Here is a 15,412-nt window from a genome sequence, read left to right on the forward strand (position 1 = left end):
AGTTCCAACTACTTCACCAAACTGAGTTAGATAAGAATAAGTGTAACACTTGTGTTTACTTGTCCAAGTCAAAGTTAAGGACAAATGTTAGTTCAATAAAGACCATAGGGGTGTTTGTATGGCTAATCTGCAAAAAATCAGACCTTGTTATTCTACTAATAATGCGGCTGACCAAACTCAGCTAAAAACTCAGCTAAAAATTGGATGAATTAATATCAGATCACTGGCCCCTAAGGCAACTCTTGTAAATGAATTAATTACTGATCACCAAGTTGAAATCTTATGTGTAACTGAAACTTGGCTTAAACTGTATATTGCCTTAAATGAATCCACCCCTCCTGGCTACAGCTATACTCACGTTCCCCGTCTGACGGGTCGTGGCGGTGGTGTTGCTGCTGTAGGCTATATCATTCTAATCTTTTTGCTATTTTGTAACTTTTTTGAAGTGCTTGTTCTCAGTTTTGCACATCCAGACAAAAAAGCAGTAAGTTTTATCCTTTAAATTGTATACAGGCCACCAGGGCCATACAGTGGCTTTTTACTTGAGTTCGCTGATTTCCTTTCCAGCCTGGTTGTTAATTCAGATAAAGTAGTAATTGTAGGGGACTTCAATATTCACATGGATAGTGAAGGTGATCCTCTCAGATCAGCACTCTTGTCTATCACAGAATCTATTGGCTTCAATCAACATATACATCAGTCCACACATTCTCATAACCATACTCTTGATCTGGTCTTAACTTATGATACAGAAATAGCAAATATAACAGTTATGCCTAAAAACCCTGTGCCATCAGACCATTATTTAATTACTTTCCAACTTTCACAAGTCTGTCATGTGTCACCAGATCCTTCATTCTACCTTATCTGTAAGCTTTCCTCCAGGACTGCAAATGCTTTTATTAATGAGCTCCCAGGCTCATTTGTGCACTGTGGGGATTTTCTTGGCTCCCACCCAAACGCATACAAAAATGCAAGCATTAGCTCAATTGATCAGCTGACAGACAACATAAATTACGTACTTTCCAGAACCCTGGATACTATCGCACCTCTTAAGAAGAGGAAAGTCCGCTATAAGAAATTAGCACCCTGGTACAATGACCATACTCCTGCTCTCAAACAAGCTTCACGCCAACTTGAGCGCAAATGGCGTTCTACTAAATTGCAGGTATAACTCCAGCACTGGAAAGACAGTGTACTAACTTATAAACATGCCCTCTCCACAGCACGTTCCTCATACTTCTCTACTTTAATAGATGAAAATAGAAACAATCCTAGGCACCTGTTTAACACTGTTGCCAGACTGACCAAGAATCAAGTTGATCCATGTGCCTCAATATCATTTAGTAGCAATGACTTCATGAATTTCTTTGATGACAAAATTATAAAAAATCAGGGGCAAGATTCAAAGTTCTCCTACCACCCCTCATATAGGGTCTGCCCTTCCATCCGCTCAACGCATGGATGCAGAATCTTCAGAAGAATCTTCAGAAAGACGGGCGGCCTATCTGAACTCTTTTGCTCCAATAGATCTCATGGAGTTTAATGCCATAGTTAATTCCTCAAAATCTTCTACTTGTCTTCTAGACCCTATCCCTATGAAGCTTTTCAAGGAGCTATTACCAGTGATTGGAACACCAATGTTACATATTGTCAATGTGTCTTTAGCGTCTGGACACATACTACAGACTCTTAAACTTGCAGCCATCAAACCCCTTCTTAAGAAGCCAAACTTGGATGTGAATGACCTGTCTAACTACAGGCTTATCTCGAACCTCCCTTTCTTTCTAAAATACTAGAAAAGGCCATTTCAAAACAACTTGGTTCATTTTTGCACTCCAATCATATATTGGAAGTTTTTCCAGTCTGGTTTTAGACCCTCTCACAGCACTGAAACAGCCCTGGTCAAAGTACTCAATGACCTACTCCTCGCTTCCGACCATGGCTGCATCTCTGTACCTGTGCTTTTAGACTTAAGTGTGGTATTTGACACAGTTGATCACCTCATCCCTCTGGATAGACTTGAAAATCTTGCAGGCCTCCTTGGACAGGCACTCTCTTAGCTCAGGGTTGCTTTTTATCATGTAGGAGAATTTTGAGACTCCCCATGATTGTGATGAAGTCACATGTTAAAGTTTTTTTGTTAAAGGGTATTCCTGTCAATGTTGATCAGACTGTTTCCTCCAAACTCTCAATGCTTCATGATAAAAATTATATACACTCATATATCACATGTATAACTATATACTAATATAATCAACATGTAATCCAATAACTCTATATCAGTAGTTGCAGCAAAGCTTATGGAAACGCAAGAAACCACAGTATCCACTGTAGAAAAAAGGCAAACGCAGAAGGCTTAAAAAAACCATACTTACTCAGCAGAAAATTAGTGCCAAATAGATATGCTAGAAAACTAATACTTTACAGTGACCCATGTGTAACCTGAATAAAGTAAAAAAGGTACAGGAGGCTAAAACTCTATGAACTTGTATGTGTAAATGGAAAAATACAGACAGCAATGACGTGGTGTATGCGTAAGTGGGAAAGTACAAAGTAAGGGAAAATTGGGGTACCTGTCCACTGATGAAGATTAATTAAGAACATCAATAGACTAATTAAAGACATCAATAGAACTAAAAATCAGTTTTGGGGCACCTGTCCACTATGATAAGAATAATTACTGATACATTAAGAACATCATAAGGACCGAAAATCATCTTTATGCCAAAAAGGTCAAGTTGACCCACGAACAGGAAAGTGAAACTCCTTACTGTGCCAGAAAAGACCAGATGGCTGATATTTTTAGAAATGTGTTAAAGGGGGGTTGTGGGCACAAATTGTGTATAAAATGTATGCAAAACTGACAATCGAGGTTCAATTCCCCTGAATTGATCCGGCTTTGTGCACCTGTGCAATAAAGTCTAAACTTTCTGAAGAGCTTGCTGCTGTTGTGTCTTTTCCCTCCTGAAATTGTTTTCTACAGATTGGCGATTGGCGTGGAACTCTGTCGTTTCCTAGACACGACAATCACTTGAGAAACATCTCAAAAATTCAGAAAATACTGTCCTTACATGATGCAGAAAAGCTAGTTCATGCTTTTGTTACTTCAAGATTAGACTACTGCAATGCTCTTTTGTCTGGATGTGCAAATTCCTCTCTGAAAGGGCTCCAGCTAATTCAAAATGCAGCAGCTCGTATTCTCACTAGAACAAGGAGATTCAAGCACATCAGCCCAGAGTTAGCATCGCTTCACTGGTTGCCAATTAAATTCCGAATAGACTATAAGATACTACTTCTTACCTTTAAAGCCTTACATGGGCTTGCCCCTTTGTACTTAAATGATTTACTTCTTCCTTATATTCCCTCACGAACGCCCTGTTCGCAGGGTGCAGGCCTCCTTGTTATTCTTAGAATATCTAAAAGTAACATAGGTGGTAGAGCCTTCTCCTATCGTGCTCCCCTCCTGTGGAACAAGTTGCCAGCCCATGTTTGGGGTGCAGACACTATCACCTTATTTAAAGCTAGGCTCAAAACATATATTTTTAGTCTCTCATATTTGAGGGGCAGGAGTGGGTGGCGGGCATAGCTATAGAGTCTCTGGTAGACTGAGCGGTTAGTGCTGTCACTGGATCATCATTGGTAGTGCTGTGTTAAGGTGAACCGGTCATGGTCTGGTGATGACTGTCTCAAGCCTGCCCTCATGGCTGCGTTGGCCCCTGCCTCCATTTCCCTTAGCTATGCTGCCATAGCCTTATTCTGCCGGGGTTTTCCTTATCACACGTGGGCACCTCTGTTTCTTCTGCTCTGCTTGCTAATCTACCATTTGAATCCCCAAACAATATTTTTTTTTCTCATCTTCCTCAGTTCTGGGCACCTGCCCGGAGCTCTAGCCCAAGTTTGCTGAGCACCCCCCCTGGCCCAGAGCTCCAGCCCTAGACCAGCTAGACCAGCTGGGCACCCCCGCCTCCTGCCACTGTTGATTTTCCATAACAAACCGGTGCCTGCCCGCGGCAGATGGGTTCCCCCTCTGAGTCCGGTTCTGCTCAAGGTTTCTTCCTGTTATCAGTCAGGGAGTTTTTCCTTGCCACTGTTGCCCTAGGCTTACTCTTTGGGGGCCGGTTCTCTGTAAAGCTGCTTTGTGACAAAGCTCCTTTGTTAAAAGCGCTATACAAATAAAATAAATTGAAATAAAGTGTTGGCCTGTAAAGCAAAAGTGAGCCTTTGATCTTGTGCCATTTGCCTTGCTTCTCAGCTGTGCCTTGGTCTTTTTTGATCACAGTCTTGGATCTCTGGTCTTGATTCTTTAGCTGCTTATTTTACCATCCTGGGTCACAGCGGGACAGACAAGCTGTGGTTCTGCAGTACCTTTCATTCATTTTTTTCACAATTATATTATTTATTTTCCATGTCTGTCTAATTTTGTGTAAAGGAAGTGCAGCTTGTATTTTATTATTTGATGGGGAATATGTTCATCTTAATACTGTAACATACTATACCCTCTCTTCATTTAAATCTGCAAGCTGTATGTTTGGACCATTATTGATCCATCACTAGTTTGGTTTGCCAAACAAGGAATTCATGATTTTAATAACTGGTATCTTTAATGATAATATGTAAATTAAATCTAATAAAATACATTTTACATGTTGGATAAGTGATGTGGTAGGGTGGGAGTGGTTTGGCGTTGGCTGCAGAGAGAGAGTGACAGGAGCAGTTCTCGGATCCAACGTCACAGCTGTCAGGTGGAGGTAATCCGCACCGATAATTGCTAATTGTTGATTGCGCTGATTGCCTCTGATTGTTCAACAGTGAGCCTGGGGTTTTAAAAGCGGAGACCGGGAGCCTTAAAGAAGGAAGCTGCCGACGGAGAGAGAACCTACATCGGTTTTTACGCAAACAACGTATGTTCATTATATAAAAAGGATAACGGAAAGAAAAACCGTGTCGGCTGTAAATATAGGAAAAGCCAGATCGGCTGAAATTAAAAAAAGCACGTAAGTGCGGAACGAACTTGTGGTTTCCCATGTTTCTGTGTGTTGGAAGTTCAGAGGGGTGGCACTCATCTTGCCACAAGTGAGTTTTTACATTTGATGCTACTTCTGTATTCATTAAATGAGGGCACAATCTGTTAAAATAGCTTGACTCAAAAATCATAATTCTCACTTGCCTGACAATTCTATTGTATTCTATGTTCACTTTAACTATGAAGTGTTTATAAAAACATGCTGTCATTATCTACTTTAATAATTACATAATACTCACATGGCCTTCCTGCAGTTCCTGAGTACTGGTAGCAGTCTCTGAAAACCTGCTGCTGATGTGTTGCAGGTCTTCAAGTCAAACTCATCTAGGATCTCCTCTGACATCAGTAACATAAAGGCCAGGGCTGAACATTGGTGTGGTTGCAGCTTTTCATTAGGGAGTTTTCCTGATCTCTGGAACTTCTTCATTTGCTCCACTAGAGTGTTTTTATCCAGTTCATTCAGACAGTGGAGCAGATTGATGGTCCTTTCTGCTGAAGAGTCTTCTTTGATTTTCTTCCTAATGTACCAGACTGTTTTCCTAATGCTCTTTGAACTGCTCTCGGTCTGTGAGTCTGGCACTGGTGATCTGCTTCCTGTCTGTGGGTCTGGTACAGATGATCTGCCTCCTGTCTGTGTCTGAGGCTCTGGCACTGGTGATCTGCTTCCTGTCTGAGGGTCTGGTACAGGTGATCTGCTTCCTGTTTGCATCAGCAGTGTTCCTAAGAGAGTCTGAATGGAGTCCAGAGAGAGGCCTAGAAGGAATCTGAGGAAAAGGTCCAGGTGTCCATTCTTACTCGCTAAGGCCTGATCCACTGCAGTCCTGTGTAACTCAGACAGCTGCACTCTGCAAGGTGTTGACTCTTCTGCTCTGAGTACATTTCTGTTCTCATTCACACATGAATGAAACACAAACAAGGCAGCCAGATACTCCTGAATGCTCAGATGCACAAAGCAGTAGACCTTCTCCTGATCCAATCCACACTCCTCTTTAAAGATTTCTGTGCACACCCCAGAGTACACTGAAGCTTCACTGACATCAATGCCACTCTCTCTCAGGTCCTCTTCATAGAATATCAGATTGCCCCTTTCCAGCTGTAGAAAAGCCAGCTGCCCCAGTTTAAGGAGGATTTCTGTATCTGACTCTGAGATTTCTGGGTTTGTCACATCGGTGCCATGATACTTCTCATTCTTCACATTAGTCTGAATGAGCAGAAAGTGTGTGTACATTTCAGTCAGAGTTTTGGGCATTTTTCTATTGCCTACTTTACCCAACATTGTCTCCAGCACAGTGGCAGAAATCCAGCAGAAGACTGGTATGTGACACATGATGTGCAGACTCCTGGATGACTTTACGTGTGAGATAATTCTGCTAGCCTTTTTCTTATCTCTGATTCTCTTCCTAAAGTATTCCTCCTTCTCTGGGTCATTGAACCCTCGTACCTCTGTCACCTGGTGGACGCACTCAGGAGGGACCTGATTGGCTGCTGCTGGTCGGGAGGTGATCCAGAGGAGAGCAGAGGGAAGCAGATTCCCCAGAATGAGGTTGGTCAGCAGCACATCCACTGATGATGACTCTGTTATATCACAGCAGATCTTATTGCATTGGAAATCTAGAGGAAGTCGACACTCATCCAGACCATCAAAGATAAATACAATTTTCACTTTATCGCCTTCAATACTCTTGATCTCTTTCAGTTGTGGAAAGTAGTGCTGCAGAAGTTGCATCAGACTGAATTCTCTCTCCTTTTTCAGATTCAGATCTCGGAAAGGAAGAGTGAAGATGAAATCAATGTCCTGATTGGCTTTTCCTTCTGCCCAGTCCAGAATGAACTTTTGCACAGAGACGGTTTTCCCAATGCCAGCGATGCCCTTTGTAAGCACAGTTCTGATGGGTTTCTCTTGTCCAGGTAAAGGCTTAAAGATGTCATTGCAGAGGATTGCAGTCTCTTGTGTGGTGTGTCTCTTGGATGCTGTCTCAATCTGTCTGATCTCATGTTCATCATTGACCCCCCCACTTCCCCCCTCTGTGATGTAGAGCTCTGTATAGATCTCATTGAGGAGGGTTGGGTTGCCCTGCTTTGCTAAACCTTCAAATATGCATTCAAACTTCTTCTTCAGAGCAGTTTTCAATGCCTGCTGGGCTCTTTCTATGGATGTATCTGAGGAAAGGAAACATGAGAAACAATGTTTAAAATAACAGAACAGATAATAAAAAATACATATGCAGTCAATTTTCACAATGGTTTACACACCTCTAATTACACACTTCTCACAGTGTGCTCTACACACAAAATGAAAACATATCAAACAATGAAAAATGATTCAATTCCTTTATCACATCAAATTTCTTAATTTTTCATAATATGATGTGGTAAATATGGTCTTCATGGGTCATGTAGTAATTTAATCATCTTATAATTTTTATGCTCAGTGCTCATTAATCCTGGACAAAAACTCCATTTGAATCTCTTTCAAGGACATTTAATCTCATGTGCATTTGCTTGCCCCATAATCACAGATGGATGCTATATTTTAATTTAAACATCTTGTCAGAGGTGTGAATCCCAGGTAGGACACTGCTGTTGTACTGTAAGGCCCACGGGAACATGCATAGAGTGGAATTGCCTCTGACTGTCGTAAAGCAATTCGCCAGGTGCAAAGTCTGATGCTGTCGGGACAGAGTGGCCCGTAAAACCTTGGAATCTGGTTTTGCAACAGTTAACAGTTGACACCTCTTTTCTACGGGAAAGCAATTCTGAAATTACCCCAACGTCCTGGAGGTTTCAGATTGTGTTTAGTAGAATAACATGAAAGAAATGAGGCAAATTGCTCAGGACAGTTTAGGGACAGCCACAGTGCCCTCACCTGGTGTCACTGGGTAACTTGTCTCTCTACCTTCATGAGGAGAGAGATTTACTCAAGCACACTTTTTGTTAGGAAATAATTCCAGATTTGGGTTGAACACATTGCTACACTACACTATGCAATCTTGATACACTGTGGAAAGACATTGAGCTTTGGCAGTTGCTTCATGTAATAGATGTTTTTCAGAGTTTTCATGACAAACACAAGAACAAATATTCATATTTGGTATGGTTTTTGTGGTCTCTGCGCGAGTGATGCTCTGGTTTAGGTTTGAAAACCAGAAAACCTATAGAAAATCTATTTTTAATAACTTTGGAGTAAACTGTATTTTTGTGACACTCCTCCTAGTAAATCCATCTGTCTGACCCTCAGGAAGGAACCAAATTCCTATCTTCCCCCTTAAAATCATAAATTTACTTGATGAGCCTTTTGTGGCGTCATCAACCCGCCTGCGCTGGGTTCTTATAGGAGAGGAACAGGGCCCTCTGGGAAGCTGCAATCAGACTTCCCACACAAGACTCTTTCTGTGTGTAGACTGCTGTCAGGTATGATCATATTTATATTTGATACTTTGTACTTTTATTGTTTGACTACTTTCTAAATTCTGTAACTACAATTGACTATTTTAAGTGTATAACCTACCTGACATTAAATTGTTAATGACTTGATTTGTGTGGTCTTGGTCAATGTTTCGTTCTTGTAACAGTCCTCTAAGTCGGTTTCCCCCAATTATGACTAGGGAACTGCCCGTTGGACTGGTTTGATCACCAAGTTTTCAGTTAAGGCGGGACCGTCAGCAGAACCAAGTTGATCCTGGGATGACCAATATTGGCCCTTTCGGAGTCCCTGAACCCTAATTAGGTTATACTCCCCATGAGGGAAATCTCACAACCGCTGCATCGTCTGCAAACAGCTAGTTAAATTGTCGTTATGGGTGCATCCGCGGTGCGTACCGGGTGAAACTGCGTTGATCCTCGGTGTAGAACTGAGTTCCATTCTAAATCAAGCCTAAATTCTAATTTGGAACATAACTTTTAATTTGGAGTCAGATAAAGCGAGTAAGATCAGCGGGGATAGTAGAACATAGATACAGTATTCACAGGCTGCTTAAAAAATAACCTTTTTCCAAAAGCAACAGAGGAAGACATTCCGCAGAAACCTTCACTCCGAACTATTTCCCTCCTTGGTGTAGTTCCGAGAGCCTACAGTACCCTTGAGCAAGGTACTTAACCTGCATTGCTTCAGTTCATATCCAGCTGTATAAAAGGAAGCAATGTAAATGCTGTGTAAAAAGTTGTATAAGTCGCTCTGAATAAGAGTGACTGCTAAATGCCTGCAATGTCTCATGTTTTCTCTTGCAGGAAGGCCAGAACAGGAAAAGATACTTTAGAACAAACATGCAGCAGGTCCAAAGCCTATATTCGAAATGCAGCTTTTGCTCCTGATTTATGTTTTTTAGGGACACTACTTGTGATTAATCACAAATGTCTTTGGAATAATTTAGTTGTTGAGTTGAATTAAGTTTCTCAGTGCAATACATTTTTTAACTATACAAACTGAGTGCTGAGTGTCCATTCTACCTGCCCCGGGAGTTTCCGCAATGATCACTAAGGCCGTTTACATTCCCCCACAAGCGGACACGACGAGGCTTTGTCGGTGTTACATGATGTGCTAAGCGGACTACAGACCAAGCATCCAGACGCTGCCCTCATCGTGGCAGGGGACTTCAACAAGGCAAACCTTATGCCAAACTTTTACCAACACATCAAATGTCCTACCCGAAAGGACAAGATACTTGATCACTGCTATTCACCGTTCAAGGAGGGCTACAAGGCTACCTCTCTACCATCATTTGGAAAATCAGACCATGCCGCCATCTTCCTGATAACAGAATACAAACAACGGATGGTACGGGAAGAGGTGGTGTCGCGAGAGGTCAAGCGGTGGACCGCCCAATCAGAGGCCACTCTACAGGACGCGCTGGACGACGTCGACTGGGACAGGTCCCGGTCCACCTCTGATGACGTCAACGTGTTTACGGAAGTGGTGACCAGCTTCATTACAACGGTGGTGGACAAAGTTATCCCTACGGTGAAAGTTAAGTGTTTTCCTAACCAGAAACCGTGGGGTGACAGATCCATCCGCGTTGCTCTGAACGCACGCACCACTGCCTATAATGCGGGACTGGTGTCTGGGGACATGACGGAGTACAAGGCGGTGTCCTATAGGCTGAGGCGAACAATCAAGGATGCGAAGCATCGCTACAAGGACAGAGTGGAGCTGAACTCTTTTTATGCACGTTTCAAGGTTAACAATGCTAACATTAGCCCGGCGGCTAGCACAGTTAGCGTGTATAACACGAGTTCCCCCCCTGGAGCTGCAAGCTCACTTGTCCTGTCAGAGCACTATGTGAGGGGAGCCTTGAAACGGGTGGACACCAGGAAAGCAGCAGGGCCAGACGGAATCTCCGGACAAGTCCTCAAGACCTGCGCTGATCTCCTGGCTCCTGTGTTCACCACCATAATCAGCCTCTCCCTGGCCCAGTCCGTGGTCCCCACATGCTTCAAGAGGTCCACCATTGTCCCTGTACCCAAGAACGCTTCCCCAGCCTGCCTGAATGACTACCGCTTCCTATGACTTATTTTAGGACTTATATTAGGACTTACTTTTTTAACTTATTTGTATTGCTCATATTTTTTAAATAACTGCTCTTTATATTCTTCTCTCTTTTAATTTGTATTCATTTCTTATATTATTTTATATTAATAGTATTATTATTATTTTTTATTTATTTATTCATTTTCTCTGTATATAATTATTATTGAAGCGTTATGTTGCACAGTCTACAAGGAGTTTGTCGCACCAGCATTTCACTACATGTGCATGCGACAAAAAAAGCCTTTGAACTTTAAAACATTCTGTTTGGAGTCATCCACTGCCATCGTTTATGGATCCTGAAAAGGAATCCGGTCTATCTGTGAGCCAAAGAGAGCCAGAGGACTCTACAATGTTAATAAACCTGATTAGATATTCAATCTGATCGTCTGAAAATCATATTAACTACAAAAATTGAAAAAGGAAAAGAATATATCATACCTGTTTTGTGGAAAACAGTATCTCTGAACTCATCTCATCTGAATTACTTAACTCCAGTGAGTAGTGAATCCTGGGAATAAATCATGAGACACAACTTAGTTAAACTCGTTTACTGCAGCTCTAACTCACAGCACGTGGAAACAGAGCATCCAGTTAAACTCATCCTCTTACTGCAGTTCTAACTCACAGCACATGGAGGCAGAACTTCCAGTTAAGCTCATCGTCTTACTGCAGCTCTAACTCACAGCACATGGAGACAGATCTTCAAGATGAACTCATCCTCTTACTGCAGGTCTAATTCAATACGAACGTGGTTCATTACCTTTGATCACCTGTGAACTCTCCTCTGAAGTTAATTGGATAACGCATTGAATGGTCACTCTTCATAGACAAAAGGCTGGGTGCAGGGGACCCAGCCCAATCTATCTTGACCCTGTGAACAAACATGGAGACAGAGCTTCCAGTTAAACGCATCCTCTTACTGCAACTCTAACTCACAGCACATGGAGACAGAGCTTCTACTTAAAATCATCCTCTTACAGGGTTCATACGCTTTTTAACCAATGATTTTAAATGACTTTTCCATGACTTCTCCACAACCTTTAACTGAATTACCATGACCAAAACAAATGACTTTATCTCAGCGGGACGATTTAAAATTATTTTAATTAAAATTATTTAGTGTAACAGCTCCAACTACCCTGTACCCTCCAACAGACCCTGAATGGTCTTGATATCTGGGTAGAGGAGCACAAAATGAAACTCAACCCAAAGAAATGTAAAGTTTTACATGTCACCCACATGAGGCATCCACCCACCCTGCCGACTCTCTCCATGACCAAAACATCCTGGAAGTCTGTGACACTGTCAAGGTCCTGGGGGTCACCATCCAGAGTAATTTGCACTGGGACAGTCAGGTGGACCACATGCTGACCTAGGCGAACAGGAAGCTTTTTGCTCTGCGTCGCCTGAAGAAATTTGGTGTCCGAGACCCAGAACTGGTTTCCATCTACACAGGCTACGTACGCCCGGTGCTGGAGTATGCAGTCCCCGTCTGGCACAGTTCCCTGACTACAGACCAGGCTAAAAGGCTGGAAAGCACGCAGAAATGGGCTTGTAAAATCATACTTGGCCAGAGGTACTCAGGGTACCCAGAGGCTCTCTGCACTCTTGGATTGTGCATTGTATCAGAGAGACGCACTCAACTGTGTTTTGGCTTTGCCAGAAAGCTGCTAAAGTCCAACTTCAGTGACTGGCTACCCCTCTCAGGGAAGAGCTCACAGGTCGTCAGACAAGGAATTCAAACCAACTGGCCATCCCAAGATGTCGAACTGAGAGATACAGGAGATCACCAATCCCCTATATGTGCAGACTCCTAAATGACAGCGGATTTTAAATTAAATTTGGGATACGAGATTAGATCTCAGCTTAGATAATTGCAATATTTAAAATTTTTGTCTACTTAGTATTGATGTTTTATTGCAACAGCAAAATAATTCTGTGTTTTTAATGACAACTGTCTTTATGAACCAGTAACAATGCTGAAAGGTCAATAAATAAATAAATACCACTAAGTAAAATTAGGTCTGCATCTGAAACATATGGTGCCTCTCTAAAACAAATAAACACCAGACAGACACACTTAGTTACATTCTCTCATATTTTAATTCGAATAGTTTAACATTTTTGTCAATGTCTCAAACAGGCTTGAAATTGCGACCATTTTGGTCGCATATGCTCCCGAAATTTTATCTGTGCGACCTCGAAATATAATTGGGAGCATTTGTGCAGTGCAAATAATTGTTCTGGTGACCTCTTTTTTTTTTTTTTTTTCCATCGAACGTCTCTTTTTCTGTACATTCACTAGTTAGTACACTCAGTATGTGCCTTGTGAGCTGACGGTGACCCTTCTAACCAATCGTGAGCTTGACATTCTTACCTTTAATTCTGATTTTAAATTGGTTAATATTAGCCTTCAATCACTCCTTTCGCTGCACTCCACTGTCACGCGACACAGAGAGCTAAAGCGTTAACTAATGTTACCTGAAGACAAAAGTTTATGTTCAATTTATTATGGTTATCGAAAGCTGAAAAGTTGAAGCGTTGTGTGTATCGACCGTTGGAACAGCTAATTTCTCCGATGCAGTTTACTGGCGTGATTTACTAGCGTATTAATGTAACGAGAAGCGCTTTGTCGTTTGAATGCATAACACGCAATTCCTTGAAGAGTCGACACATTTTATGCGTGATAGTTTAACTGTTACTGTAAGCGTACTGTTATATTGTCGTTTTTTATTAATAAAAATCAGTTGCATATATTGTTGGTGCTCCTTACATTTCGGTGGTGTTGCCTAGGTTTTTGAAGTTGGGAGCACCAGTGCTACCAAGTAAAAAAGTTAATTTCCCCCCTGAATATTACTGAAGCTGCATTTCCCCTGGCATATTGTCGGCACAGTGGGGGCCACGTTTAAATAACTGCTACATCAAAGAGGCTGCCCGTAAAGACTGGCCGGACCGAATTTAAACCCTTTCTCACACCACCAAATACCGCAAGGTTACGTGGCAATTTAGGTTTTATTACAAACATACTATTTTTATGATTGGATTAATTAGTAATTATATTTGATGCAATTTTAGCTATATTTCCAATTTTCAAAAATATTATTTTACATAACTTTTCCAGGCCGGAAATTTGCATTTTAAATTAATTTTTTTTCCAGGTTTTTCATGACCGTCCCAACCCTGCTCTTTTTAAGTTTAATCACAGCACATGGAGACAGAGTCCAAAAACTATCCTTACTGCAGCTCTGAAACTCACAGCACAGGAGAAAATTTCCAGTTAAACTCACCCTCTTACTGCAGTTCTAACTCACAGCACATGGACAGAGCTTCCGTTAAACTCATCCTCTTCTGCAGGTCAAATTAAATACAACGGGGTTCATTACCTTGATCACCTGGGAACTCTCCTCTGAAGTTGATTGGATGACATTGAACTTTCTGAGACAGACAGGGGGTGAAAGGGACCCAGCCCTATCTACTTGACCCGGAAAAAACATGGAGACAGAGTTTCCAAAGTTAAAATCATAAATCTTACTGAAAATCAAATCAACACATGGAGACAGAGCTTCCAGACAACTCATTTCTTACTGCAGCTCTAACTCACACAATGGAGACAGAGCTTCCAGTTAAACTTCATCTTCTTACTGCAGCTCTAACTCACAGCACATGGAGACAGAGTTTCCATTTTAAACTCATTCTCTTACTGCAGCTCAAACTCACAGCACATTAACTCTCTGATTCATGCATTTTTACTCTTCTGCAGGGCCGGTTCCATCTTTCAGTCTCGGCCCCTGAGGAACTCATTTTAGAAACAGCCCCCCTGTCTCAGGACACCTGAACACACCAATGATTCATGGGTTCTGCCCCAAATTCAGACCAAAACACACAAGAAGAACACGAAAACCACAGACATAATACACACAGACACACACATCAAATCTCATGGGAACAGACAGGGACAAATCTGGAAATTAACTGAGCCATAAACTTGTACAGCAATAAAATTCCTCCAAAATATTCTGCACCCATGATAATTACTAAAACCTTTAATATAAAGATTACCAGTGCTGAGGTATATTTTTTTTGTCCAACATACGAATATATTTAATGATATAATGGAAACTACCCAAATGACACATTTCTCAGATGATACAACAATTATACAAAAATTGTGCGCCCCAATTATTGGCACCCCCGTATTTGGTACTGTGTGCACCCCTCCCCCTTTCAGGGGTAATGGCACTGAGTCTTTTAATAACGCCTTATAAGACCAGAGAACACATTGGAGGGGTCTTAGACTCTTCCTCCACCCACAGTCTTTCCCGATCCTGATGTCTTTGTTGATCCGTGCTTATGGGCTGTGCTGTTTTAATTGATTCACAGGTTTTCAGGGAGTTTCCCAGTCCTTTTGACTGTTGTACCATTGCACAATGATGCTTCTGTATCATTAACCTTTTTTTTTGTGGATTGTAACGTGAATTTTGGGGGCTTGTCTTGCTGAAAGATCCACTAGTTTCAGTTTCAGGCAGAGGTAGTCAGGTTTAGGGGTAAATTGTCCTGGGGACTTGGGTAGAGTTCACATGCTGCTTTCTTAACAAAGGGGCCCCCGGACCAGGTAAAGTAGCCCCATAACCCTTAAAGATCCCCACCATATTTTTTCTTTTCAGTATATGCATTCTTAAATACATCCTACATCATATTCCTTGACATGGTTGCGGGGGTTGGAGCCTCTCCCAGCATGCTTGCAAGAGGGAGGAAAACCCCGAACAGATCACCAGTCCATCACAGGGCACACACCATGCACTTACACACTCATACATTCAAGCAATTTAGTGTCTCCAATTAGCTTAACCTGCATGTCTTTG

General features: G+C 41.8%; 2 protein-coding genes across 19 annotated transcripts in view; both read right to left on the reverse strand.

Annotated features, from left to right (window-relative positions):
- LOC135245717 (NLR family CARD domain-containing protein 3-like) overlaps positions 1 to 6,895 on the reverse strand; it is a 36,066-nt gene extending 29,171 nt beyond the window's left edge. For 6 of the 7 annotated variants that reach the window (XM_064319004.1, XM_064319006.1, XM_064319003.1 and 3 more), the window contains exon 1: positions 5,266 to 6,895. In XM_064319004.1, the coding sequence (XP_064175074.1) occupies positions 5,266 to 6,752 (1,487 nt within the window). In that variant the 5' untranslated portion in view covers positions 6,753 to 6,895. The remainder of the gene's footprint in view (positions 1 to 5,265) is intronic. The other variant, XM_064319001.1, reaches the window with a different exon arrangement.
- The window catches only part of LOC135245714 (NACHT, LRR and PYD domains-containing protein 3-like), a 126,879-nt gene extending 115,455 nt beyond the window's left edge, over positions 1 to 11,424 (reverse strand). For 11 of the 12 annotated variants that reach the window (XM_064318986.1, XM_064318989.1, XM_064318990.1 and 8 more), the window contains exon 1: positions 11,311 to 11,424. In XM_064318986.1, the coding sequence (XP_064175056.1) occupies positions 11,311 to 11,375 (65 nt within the window). In that variant the 5' untranslated portion in view covers positions 11,376 to 11,424. Of the gene's footprint in view, positions 1 to 10,988; positions 11,059 to 11,310 lie in introns of all 12 variants that reach the window. The other variant, XM_064318988.1, reaches the window with a different exon arrangement.
- Between the last annotated feature and the right edge of the window lie 3,988 nt (positions 11,425 to 15,412).

This window comes from Anguilla rostrata, chromosome 19, assembly GCF_018555375.3.
Source record: "Anguilla rostrata isolate EN2019 chromosome 19, ASM1855537v3, whole genome shotgun sequence".
NCBI lineage: Eukaryota > Metazoa > Chordata > Actinopteri > Anguilliformes > Anguillidae > Anguilla > Anguilla rostrata.